The sequence below is a fragment of the Sinohyriopsis cumingii genome, chromosome 1 (genome assembly GCF_028554795.1).
Source record: "Sinohyriopsis cumingii isolate HCF-2022 chromosome 1, ASM2855479v2, whole genome shotgun sequence".
Classification (NCBI taxonomy): Eukaryota; Metazoa; Mollusca; class Bivalvia; order Unionida; family Unionidae; genus Sinohyriopsis; species Sinohyriopsis cumingii.
The window spans coordinates 121,202,183-121,215,482 of NC_142961.1; the positions used below are offsets into that span (position 1 = coordinate 121,202,183).

The 13,300-nt window shown below is 34.7% G+C and overlaps 2 protein-coding genes across 5 annotated transcripts in view; one reads left to right on the forward strand and one right to left on the reverse strand.

The window, feature by feature from the left end:
• Positions 1 to 4,251, reverse strand: part of LOC149807753 (kynurenine/alpha-aminoadipate aminotransferase, mitochondrial-like) — a 66,636-nt gene extending 62,385 nt beyond the window's left edge. The window contains exon 1 of one of the 4 annotated variants that reach the window (XM_089970103.1): positions 3,976 to 4,251. The gene's annotated coding sequence lies outside the window, so the exon portion shown is untranslated. The other 3 variants (XM_089970073.1, XM_089970084.1, XM_089970093.1) reach the window with 3 other exon arrangements.
• A 159-nt stretch (positions 4,252 to 4,410) lies between these two features.
• LOC149807754 (p21-activated protein kinase-interacting protein 1-like) overlaps positions 4,411 to 13,300 on the forward strand; it is a 68,760-nt gene continuing 59,870 nt past the window's right edge. The window contains exons 1-3 of the mRNA XM_089970117.1: positions 4,411 to 4,640; positions 9,790 to 9,955; positions 11,633 to 11,753. Coding sequence (XP_089826243.1) covers positions 4,575 to 4,640; positions 9,790 to 9,955; positions 11,633 to 11,753 — 353 coding nt within the window. The 5' untranslated portion in view covers positions 4,411 to 4,574. The remainder of the gene's footprint in view (positions 4,641 to 9,789; positions 9,956 to 11,632; positions 11,754 to 13,300) is intronic.

The window sequence follows — 13,300 nt, forward strand, 5'->3', positions numbered from 1 at the left end:
CACCAACTACCTTCCAAAGATGGAAAGACCATCAGGTTCATATATGTATCAATACGTATCGTATCGCTGGCTGTGCATCATGAATCATATTGATACAAAGAACAGGTGTATCATTTCACCCTTAATAAACATACAATATATTTATGGTTATTGCAAAAATGTAAATGCATACCCAGTGAAGTACAATATGTACATTATTATAGGATATAAAAGAATTATGGATATAACGAATTATTTTACTGAAGCACAAGAGGTTGTTATAAATGTGTCTTACCATACAGGCAACAACAGTACCTTGGAAACACAGACATTCTACTTTAATGGCCAAAAAGAATTTATTAGAATCCAAGATTCTTCTTTTTAACTCCTCAGAACTGCACCATCTTTGAGAGTCTTGTCAGATAAGTGCCATTTTCGTTTGGAACAAACTAAACATCTGATGAAGTCTCGAGTGACAACTCCATTTAATATGGCCATCCATTCAGGATGAGTAGCAATAAGATTTCAAACAGGCTCACTTTGGCAGCCACAATGAACATCAGAAGGCATGTCTGACAAGGATCATTTTCATTTATGACCAACTAGACATCATGAGAAGTTTTTCAGTGCAACCAAATGCTGATACAACCATCCACTCAGGGGAAGCAGTGATAAGACTTTCCAAATGTATGTCATTGAAGCAATACTGGATATCATGTTAGTACCATATTCATTTAGGACCAACAATACATTGGATATAAAGTCTTTCATTGAAAAACCCATGTGGATATAACTACCAATTAAGAATGAGTATCAATAAGATTTTCAAGAGGGTCAGCATGGTGGACACAATACATGCCTGAGACCATTCCCAACTGTTACCATTTTCATTAAGGTCCAATTAGACATCATAAAAAGTCTTCCAATGAAAATTCCATGTTGATGCAAACATCCATTCAATAAGACAATAAGATTTTTTTAAAATGGCAAATGTACTTGCTGCCAGATCGGCACGATTTCATTTAGGACCAGCATCATCCCTTACGAGAAATATTTTTTGACATATAAGTGATATGTGTGTGTCTATGTATAAATGGTCCCCACATCCAAGCATTTGTGTCTATGTATAAATGGTCCCCACATCCAAGCATTTGTGTCTATGTATAAATGGTCCCCACATCCAAGCATTTGTGAAGGATCAGGGATATAACTGGGTAAAGCTGTAGGATGAGCATGCATACATGTTATTTTGTTAGCAAAGGAAAATGGCACTCTTCAAAGTGAAGGTAAATTTTGTTCTTTAACCAGTGGGCAACCCAGAATGAGTCCTGTCATTTTTGTTAGGTGGCGCTATACAGTTTCGAATTTTGCATAGGGTTAGGAATTTAAAGAAAAAGAATGTCCCCGGCTTTCCTCACTGGTTATACTGGCTATTTAAAAAAGACCTTGTATATCTTAGGTATAATGCAAAGAACCTTTAATTCCCTTTATTTTGGTGTATGATTGATGGGTGTACTATGGGTTATAGAGTATACAGCTTGGCCTTACTTCAAATGTGCACCTTTCAAAAAAGTGCTAGCTCTACTTGGTCATTTTCACTTCCTGAACTTCAGAGGTCAATTGTATAAAAAAGAGCCGATAACTTTCTTTACATTTTATATATTTGGTAATTCATTCATTGCACTTTCAGAAGCTGGTATTGTCTAGTCTGGCAAAATTCATTTTCCCTATTTTAATAGCTGCTATGTATAGTGTACTTTAGACTAATTCAGACTGATTTTTTAACACAAGGGAGCAGTCATTTTAGTTAGCAGTGTGCTTAAATCATGTAAAATTTCCAAAAGTACAATATCCAAATGAAATATCATCCACATTACATTAATGTAGCATAGAGGTATGCAAACATTGTCTCCACTGTGCATGTTTTAAATGCGAACTACTTCACCTTACATACGTCACTCTCTCAAAAGTACATATTATCTGGTGAGCGCCACCTTAGATATAAACCTTTCTGCTTATCATTATCTGCAATCAATTGCAAAATGTTTCACAGGGTCCCGTGAGTACTAATATACTAGAAATCAACAAATTTGGTGAACAAAATCACTCTTTGTGGCAGGTATTAGATGACAGTACTCATTTGATGTTTTGACTCATAATAACATCAAATTACATCATGCAGGGGAGGTATTCCTATTTACTGAAGGGGTATATATGTTTATATTCACATTATGGACAGTAACAAGTGACCCAATAGGGCCTGAAATCACTCACAAATCTGGAACCTAACAGTCAAATGTATTTGAAGTTGGCCAATAAATCTATGTTAGCTGGGTGCTTATTGTTTAAATTTTACCATGCTTCTTTCTTTTAAATCTAAAAGACGTTCATGCTCTGACATATTCTGCCAAATGTGGTCAAATTCTGTTAAGCATTTATTTATATAAAGTTACTAAAGGTTTTTCTAGTTTTAGTATTTTAGTAAAAATGGCCAATTTGGTGGCATGCTGCAATCATTTGTAAAATAACCTTGAAATGTCTTCAGACAAATATGCTTTGTCACGTTCGCTCAAATTCATTTCAGTGGTTCTTGACTAGAAGTTCATTTAATGATTGTTTTCTTCTGTTTTTAGTAATGGCAGCCATACTTGATAGCAGATGGGTTTCATTTGTACAAATCTGACAGGCCTTTACGGCAATTGTTGACAGACAACAGACATCATTTTAAAATTTTGGTAACAGTAGTCATATTTGATGGTAAATTGGTACGATTTACACAAACCTCAAAAACATTTTGTACCATTTTTATAAGTCTTTGGTATGACTTGACTGGGGTTTGAACCCACGACCTCCTGCATCTGAGGCTGAAACTTTAACTGCTATGCCCCTGGAGCGGTGGATGCTTTCTGTCAAATTTTATACAAACAGTTTATTGGTTTTGGAGATAAAATCATTTATAGGTTTTCCTACCAAAAAGCTCTTAATGTCAAGCTGGTCTGTGGCAAGATTAGTTGAAATGGGTCTGGCAGTTAGTGAGAAATTGAAAATAGCAGCTGTTGCAAGACCACAAGTTCATTTGGCCTTACAGCTTAATATCTAACAGTGGGCAGAATGGAAATGGAACAGAAGTAATCACTGAAATGGATGGTAAAGGTCAGTTTAATTTATTTTTTGTAAGTCAGTCATTTTTTAATTGACTGCACACCTTTAATTGTAAATGAAGGGAATGAAACTGAAGTAATCACCAGAATGATATATATATATATATACATATATATATATATATATAAATATATATATATATATATATATATATATATATATATATATATATATATATATATATATATATATATATATAAGAAAGCATTAAAAACCAAGAACAAATTTTATATTTATTTACCTGAATATACACATATGCACACAAAATATAAATTTCTAATAAAAAAATTAATGATTTTAAATACAAATTAATAAAGAATAATAATTTTTACATTAACTGAAATTTTTGCAGACATGTCAACGTAACAAGAATTTTAACAATTTTTGGATCTTTAATAGTGATCCAAGGTGATGGTGAGAAATTATAAGTAATACATTTGTCCCCTGAGGATAATAAGAAATAACTAATATTAAACAGTACCACAAATGTGCCTCCATATATATATATATATATATATATATATATATATATATATATATATATATATATATAATACAGTCTAATACAAAAGGTACTATCAAGTTAAATCATCTTGCAAGAGTGGATCATTACAATATTCGTTCCGCTGGTCGTACACACCAACCTCGAATTCACTAATTGGTGTAGTGATACATCTAAAGCCAGCACACTATTTATATTCTTCCAAACTAACATTCATATGCTTTTGATTTAGCCAGTAATATCGTTTCATAACAACGCAGACACCCGCCACAGCTAATATGATGCACCAATTTATCACACCTTAATTATTACCAAGCTCAGACGAAGGTCACCTGCTAAACAAGCTGTGATTGCGTTCGATTTGCTCTCGAGCTGGAAATGTTTAATTTTCGAATCGAACGGCGAGAACTGTCACACAGTTTGCCCGAGAATAACCAAAAATGTCATCTAGCAATGCCTGGACAAAGAAATATGTACAATGAGATAGTCGAAACTATACACCCTGGAAGCTCATGTTGTGTTACTGTGGTTTTATTTGTTATAGTTACATACAAGGCCAATGAGCACATTTTAAGTGACCGAGACTTATTCTACATTCGCGTCCCCAAATCGTACGCAGTCTTTTACTATACCCTGAAAAATATCATATCAGCAAGGCGCATTTCTTGAATGATTGCGCATTAGGAAAAGCGTGTATATAATGATGACTAATAAGTTAGGGCCTGCACTTCTAATAGAATACCCTCGACTTTCTCCGTCAAGTCGAGAATGAAACATCGGATATATGTAGATAGTGATAACTATACTTAGCATGGTACCCAGGCCTCTAATGATGCTCTGCACACACCTAATCGGGATATCCTCCACTTTTTCCGTTCCGATTTAATCGAGACGCACAAATCGATGACAAAGCGCACAAACACATGGCAAGATGTTGGTCGTTGTTGGGACTTACGATGAAATTCTCCTCGGATACAACGTGGTTTTAGTTGGAGAGGTTACATTACAATATATTAAAAAATTCGTGGCGTTATCTGTATTATTTAATTAAAGCTAATTGTCGTAGATTAGAACTGTGTGACTGAGATAAAGTACAAGTCACGCAAGTCATGTTCACGTTCATTACCGACAACTTTTGTAATGGTGTGATTTTATTTTAGATTTTGATTATCATATCTTTAAAATGACGATTATTCACTTTTTTCGATTTTGATGCTTCCATATTCTTGGAAGGTTATTATGCGAACGCACCGAGAAATGCGTACTGTAAACTAAATGCTAACTTACGTCACGGGGATTATTTGTTACTTTTTTTAAATATTTAAAAAGTATAATGAAGTACCAGATTTTACAACAAAACCAAGCTATTTTCAATAAAGATGCATCCAAGAATCATAAAAATGAAGTCTGAACTGTTTCTTTGATGCTGATTGCCATGATCTCTAGACATGAATGGAGTGTGGCGTGTGCAACTTAAAAAAAATGCATTTTCATGAAAATTAATTGAGATTAGAACTTAAATATGAAATGATAATTGGAAGCAGTAAAAGCTAAATAAGAATACACTATGATAACTGAATGCAGAAGTAAATGGAATGCAAACCAAATTCAGAATGAATGATTTGGGGACTGGAAGATAGGTATAGTACTGGTTGAATTATATTTTTTCTGTGTAATATGCTGAGCATATGGTATATAAACATCATGCAAATTTACGACTTCCATAAACAATGTTATAGCTGGAGATCCTTGTGGAATCTACCCTAGTATAATGTGACCTCACCCAAATCATGGTACACATGTATGACTCCCTTAAGCAGTTTTCATGAGTAATCACTACGTAATGTACCTTGATATAATGTGACCTCACCAATAACACGGTACACTTTTTTGGTTACCTTGAATAGTGTTATAGTGATAAACCACTGTATAATGTACCACAGGATAAGGAGACCTAATCCGTGTTTATGTGTGATTTTGATTTTTAACATAGCTTTAACAATTTTCCAATCATATCGCTACAGTGTCTGCATTGCAGCAGTTTATAGTGATGTATAGCACTGGGGCATCATGCTGCAGCCATGTAGCATAATGTGCCACCCAGTCACATTATCCTGACACCATGCTGACCAGTCCTAACACTAACCTCTTAATGCTGAGTGCCAAGTGAGGCTGTTTTTGTACTTTGTTTTTTGAAGTCTTGGGTATGATTAGGCAACGGTTCGAACACGCAACCACCTGTATCCAAGGCAGACACTCAAACCACTAGGCCAACAGAGCAGTGAGACCTAATCTATTCCACATTATACTTTTATGGTTTCCTGAAACAGTGTTATAGTGAGGGATCATTGTACTATGTATGCAAGTATATGGTGACAGAGTAGAGGATGTGACCATGATCAGTACTGAACTTATCAATAAATTATCCAGGCATCAGGAAATTGACAGTGAATGGTACTTTAATGGATATGGGTATGGTAAAACTAAATCAGGAAAAAGGATAAAACTTGACATCTATGATGAAATTGATGAGAAATTAGAATATAAGTGTAATATGCAACTCTATGAACTCGTGAAGTTGACCAAATAGGTGTGGGAACTTTAGTTTTCATACTCCTTTTTCTGCTCTAATTTGTTTTAATATTTTTCAATAAATTACTTCTTTCTCTCACCATTTTTGTCATTAATTAATAGATTTTTTTTCCCACTCATCCATTGTGTCATATCTCTCCCTAATAAATTCACTAATTCATAAATCATCTTTCACTCATATACACATTCATTTACTCAGTCGTTTGTTCACCTTATTCAGCACTACTCTTCCATGTTCAATTTTTCAGTCTCACATTCTTGATCATTTAATCACCCACCACTTCCATGTATGCTCTCATTCATACTTTCTTTTTCTTCCCTTTTACACCTTCTTTCATTCATTAATTTGGGGACATTTTCCAGTGGGTAACACAAAGAATATTTATAGTATGCTTGAAAGAAACTCATAATACAAAGAACGATGAAATATATTGGGCAGTTGAATGGGGATACAAATGTATATTTAGCCACTGCTCTAGTAATAGTCAAGGGAGATTTATTATTTTAGATATTACAGTTAATGGCAACAGAATAACTCTCGTGAATTTGTATGGTTATAATTATGATAATCCTAAAAATTTTAGAAAGTTAAAGGAGATCTTATTTTCTCAGAACTCATCAATTATTGTGTGCGGAGACTGGAATACTGTTCAAGATTTAGATTTGGATACTTATAATATTTTACATGACAAACACCAACAGTTGAGGGCAGCGATTCAAGACATGAAAAACGAATTGGAATTATTTGATCCTAGGCAAAATTCCAATAAAGATTTAAAGATGTATACCTGGAGGCAAAACTCTCCCTTGAAACAAAGTAGATTAGATTACTTTCTTGTATCGGATGACATTCTTATGAATACAGCTGATGCATGTGTCTTACCATGGTATAAGACTGATCATTCAGCTATTGTTTTGATTGTGGCTTTTTCAACGTGTCCAAGGGGAAAAGGATATTGGAAATTTAATGCTCAACTGTTGAGGAACATTGAGTATACTGATTTGGTCAAAAAAGTGTATAACTGACACTGTAAATGAATATTATGTAGGGGGAAATAAAGATGACTTTCTCCATGTTTCTCATTCTTGTAATGATCAAATGTTCTTTGAAATTTTGAAAATGAAAATAAGATCTGAAACTATATGTTATTCTATTTGGAAAACAAAAGAGAAACTGGAAAAAATTAAGAAAATTGAGCAGGAAATAATAGAAATTCAGGGGGGACTGTTGAATAACATAGATGGGGAAACTCTGGAAAATTTAGAGGAAAAAAAGCAGAATTAGAGGAATCTAGGAAAAAATACATAGAATGTGTTATATTAAGATCTAAAGCTAGATGGAACAAATTCTGGGAAAAAAAGCACAAAGTACTTTTTAAATCTTGAAAAAAGAAACTGTCTGCAAGACAATAAAGGAAATTATTTTAGATGATGACACAAATATATCTGACCAAACGACATTTTAGAAGCTCAAAACCAGTTTTATATGGAATTGTACAAAAGTAGAATTGCTCAGCTTGATGATGAGGCTACTCAAGTCTCAAGGAACTCGAAATAGATTTTTTAATCACACTATTAGACATAGTCAAGAGGAAAGAGAATCATGTGAGGGTCTGCTTACAGTTAATAAATAAGATATATCTCTGAAATGGATGGAAAATGGAAGTCCTGGCACGGATGGATTCAATGAAGTTCTATAAATTCTTTTGGAAGTCTCTTGGGGTATTTACATGCAGATCCATAAATTATGGATATACTGTAGGAAAACTTTCAGGTTGTCAGACTCCAGGAGTCGTCACAAGTCTACCAAAAGAAGAAAGAGATGAAAGATATTTAAATAACTGGAGACCTATATCACTTTTAAATATTGACTATAAGAGTGCTTCGGGAGCCATTGCTGCTAGGATTATAAAGGTTCTTCCATCAATAATCAGTGATACTCAAAAAGGATATATGAAAGGTAGATTCACTAGAGAAAATACCAAGCTATTATGCGATATCATGGACCAACTTGAGAATGAAAATAGATATGGTTTATTTATTGAAAAAGCCTTTGACTGAATTAACTGGACCTTTATGGAAGAAGCATTACAATCTTTTAACTTTGGTGATTCCATTTTTAAGTGGTTTAAACTGTTTTGTAATGACTCTAAAAGTTTAAGGTTTTAGAAAGATGGGTTTTTTAGACTTGAAAGAGGATGTCGTCAAGGGGATCCCTTTGCACCTTATTTGTTTATCAAAGCAAAATGTGGATGTACAGGGATTAATCTTTAAATTGGGTCAGTATGCCGATGATGCTTTTATTCTTCTTGATGGATCTCGACTTTCTCTTACAGCAACTGTGAATATCTTGCATGTTTTTTTTTTTCTTCTATTGTCTCGACTTAAATGTAACATAACAAAAACAGAACTAGCTGGATTGGAAACATGAAATTTTCTAATGAAAGAATGTCCCGAAATGGGCCTAATTTGTTCCTCTTCTAACTTTACCCTCCTTGGCATAGATTTTTCTCCAGATTTACGACAACAAATGGTGGAAATTAATTATATGAAGAAACTAACAAAAGCAAATCGAATATTGGTAAGCTGGAGTCAAAAACATCTGTCAATAGTTGATAAGGTAATTGTTGTAAAAATTCGTGTTCTGCCCATATTCATACATCTTTTTTCAGTACTTCCAAATCCATTTGTAAAAGTTGAAGCAGAACTAAATCTTGCATTATTTAAATTTGTATGGGGTGGAAAAGTAGAGAGAATAAAACGTGATATACTAGTATCCCCAGAAAACGAGGGAGGACTAAATATAATACACATATTTTCATTCATTAGGTATATTAAGATGTGTAAAATGGTTGATGGAAAAGGAAAATGGAACATGGCAGAACTTAGTCCATACAACTATACTCAGAAATGAAAAGGATATTTGGAATTTAGGGAAAAGGAAATTAGAAGAATTTAGTAAGTTCATTAAAAACAGTTTTTGGAGAGATGTAACTTTGGCAGTATCTAATTGGAAAGAGGAACCACAAAGTCCAAACGAGTATCTATCCATGAGTATTTTAAATTGAAACTCTGAATGATCTAGTAGATGATTACGGTAATTTAATACCTTTTGAAATAATAAAACAAAAAACAAGAAGTGATGATTTCTTGAAATACTTCGCCTTAATATCCAAAGTTCCAAAAGCATGGAAAGATGCATTAAAAAACCATTTAGTAAATAATGATTTTGATAAGCAGGAATTAGATTTGGAATTTTGTTTAACATGAGTAATGACAGTCATCAGCATTGTCCATTCTTCATTTGTATAACCCCATCTAGTAGCTTTGTGTGTAGGTTACTGTGGATGTGCTTTTTGTTTTTCTGTTTCAGATCACAAACATGCCCTTAATCGGTTTCACACATTAGAAGGGGATTTCTCATCTACATGTATTACAGATCACACAATGTTAAGAGACCTTTGCTGAATATAATACAGTAACATCATTTTTACTATTGAGTCTGTAAATACTGTTTACTGGTTTCATTTTGATAACATTTTGTTAATTTTCAGAGTTACCAGCTTGAGCAGGTGTTCAGTGACCACAGTCATACTGGCTGCATCAAAACTTTGGCTGTCTCCCAAAAGGATGTGCTGGCATCTGGCAGCACTGATGAAACCATCCATCTCTTCAATCTTCGGAAGCTGCGTGAACTGGGCACTCTAATGGAGCATACAGGTATAATTATATGTATCTAGCAATTTATCTTTATGACCCAGTATTTGCACCCATTCCCAGCACAAGATGTCTGTTATATTTCTCCACAGTCCACAATATTCTTTATATAAGCCACCAACCCTCTGAGAAAATTAAATGGTCAGTCTCTAATGAGAGTAGTATTAGAATGACCAGCTGATCACACAGATGAAACTGTTGCTGAACTTGCTAACGTTTTTAAGGACAATAAGCCAAGAAAGATCAATCTCGCAACATGCAAAATCATTTAACTGTTGTGGGCCGAGGGAGGCCAGATGGTCTGAAGCACTCTCCTTTAACTATTATTGCCACCTCGCCTCTTGTCCACATGGGTGGTCTAAAGAGCTCACTGTTACAGATCATTGCTATCTCACCTCTGTTTGCGTGGGTTTCGAGTCTCAGTTTAGGCTAATGTGGGTATGTGAGAAAGCTTGCCAGTAGCTTATTTTGCATCCTTGGTTCTTTCCAGGGTTCTTCCTCCACCATTTATGCTGGCTGCCATGTAAAGCCTATCTTGTGCTGAAAAGTGGCATAAATGCCATAACAACAACTATTGTCCACATGGGTTTTGAGTCTCTGGCTCAATTTATATGGGCATATGAGAATCCTTGCCAGCAGCTTCCTGTTGGTCAGTGATTCTTCTCAGGGTTTTCTAGCAGCCATGTATGCTTATCCTGTGTTGAAAAATGGCATTAAGCCCACAATAACATTTAATGGTTGACTAGTGCTACATACACTAATGTAACAGTAATGCTTTGTAGTATAGATGTTGAAAAATAAGTTTTAAGGTTTTAGAAAGATTGGGGGGGGCGGGTCTTCTCAATTTATGCAAATTACTATTGATTTTGCCCAATTTAAGCCAGTGTCCTATTTTCCAAATTATGTTTTTAAAAAATCGCTGCATACAGTTCAACCACAAACAATCCAAATCTGTTATTGATTTCAAACAAACCTAAAATCTATTATACCAAACTGATCTTTAAATTGTTTTCTTTTGCAACACAAATCAAGCTTTTACAGCAAACAACTTATGGGCAGTAGTTCCTATTTTGTTTTATAGGTACAAGATTTAGTGGTTTTGGAGAAATTAACCTTTTTTGTTAGTGCTACATTTACTTGCTTATGAGTCTATTACAACTTGAAACTGCACAGATCGAAGTATGTCATTGCATGATGCACTCAAAGTCCCGGGTACATGCAGTTTGGATTAATCAATAGAACAAACAACATAAAACCCTGATCTATCAAGGCATTATGTGATGGCTTTTCAGGGTCGATGTTGTTAGCATTTGGGTTTGACCTATAAGCAAGTACCCATGGTATGTAACTTTGGATTTGAGAAAGGGTTTGTTGTTTGTACTTAGTATCTATTTGAGAAGAGGGTTGCTGGGTCTTGAAATTCTTGTTTGCGGAAAACATTTATGAGAATTGTTATCCAGCAAAGTGCAGAATTATTTATCCTGAAATACAATTAATCATCCTGGGGAAAAAGCTTATGAGAATTTATGAATGTAAATATGATGACTGTGTGACACCAAGCTGCTTTGAAATATAGTCACTGGCCAGAACAGTTTGTCTGGTAAGTGATTAAAGAGGAAGACATCAAAAGCCAACTCTATTTAATTCATTTTCTTTTCTTTTCATAATTCATTTGTTCAGGAACCATCACCTGGCTGGAGTTTTACAAAGGGTCCCACATGTTCAGCTGTAGTGAAGATGGAAATCTCTGCATATGGAAAAACTTTACCTGGGAATGCCTACGCACCTTCAAGGGACATAAGTATGCCATATTCCATTTTTGAACAGGAATTTTTGAATGTCTTTTAGATATTGTGTTAAGTTCTTTCATTGCTGTACATTTTTAATAGATTATCTTCATTGATTCCTTTGTTGGATTTGGTTAGTACTGTTACATTTGAAGCTTTAATAGAAATGAGTTATTTCCCTTGCACTAATTAAGCTGGCTTGATAATCTGAATATGGTCATGTGACATATGGTGCTGGTGTCAATATCAGAAGCTGCAAAATTTGAAGCTTCTGTATGGATGTTGAAATCGAACCTGTGAGACGTTTATTTGCTTTGTTTTACCTTTTTTTTTTTTTTTTGTGCCAAGGAGCTATGGTGAATCCGTGATTTTGTGTGCAGGATTTGTAACTAAAAGGTTGTAGATTCAAATCCTGTCATCAGATCAGCTTGGATCAGCTGCATGCTGCGGTGTGTCCCAGGGCAAGCTATTTTACTCAATGACCTGGTTGTGTTGCTGAGCTGCACAACACCAAAAACCCTTTTGTGCTGGCTTGATCTTATGGTAACAGTGTTTCTCTTTACGTACATTTGTGCATCAGGGACGCACGCTGGAGAAAATTGACTCACACATTTTGTTGCCATGTGTTTTTTTTATGCAAAGGATTTGTATAATGCGATCAGGATTTATTTAATATCCAATGCATTGGACAAGGGATTGCATCATGTATACTTCGAGCATAGGCATTGACTGGTTCCCTGCTTTGTTTGCTCCCGGCGTTGCGCTTCTCTATTCGTATAGCAGAGTGCAACGCAGGGAACACACGAAACAAGGAACCAGACTTGCATAGGCAATGTTATGTCAGAGTAGCTTCCCCTAATTTCGTGAGCACTCGTGCGATTTCCATCTAGCTCGGCTAGATGTCATCTAGATGTTTAAACTCAATGCTTGTTGCACTGGCAATTGATCTCCAGATTAAGACGTTGTGCACTAAGAATTATTAGCAAAGAAAGTGAAAGAAGAAGAACACAAAAGAGTAGCTGTGGATCTGATTTTAATGAAAAATGGAGAAAATAATTCCCTTGACTGGAATACGGCACATTCTTTAGGATTACCGGTGTGACTTTTGATCACATGATTGCAAGACTGCAGAAGTGAATAATCCTTTCGTGACAGGGTTTAAGAATTTTAAAAAATCTGCCATCGTTCGCCACGAGATATATGGAGAACACATATATCCCAAGACATTCTTTCACAACAAAGAAATCAGTAAACTTTCAGAGACAAATGCGTTATTTGGACTACAAACTCAGGGGTCATTGCAGATTTTATTGGTTTTTAACCTTGCTGCAATAAAAGATCTTAAAGTTCAAGTGTAACTTAGTAGAAAGAAGATTAATCATTAGCATTTTTGATTTTTGGATAAATGTGTTCTAGGAAAAAGTACAATGAAACCGATGATAGTACACATTTTATGACAGGCAGTAAATTAAATGCTATTTGATTAAAAAGATTTATTAGGCTTTTTGTATTGGCTTGTATGTGTTGGTCTCTAATATTGCTTCAAAAGGATTATAAGGAG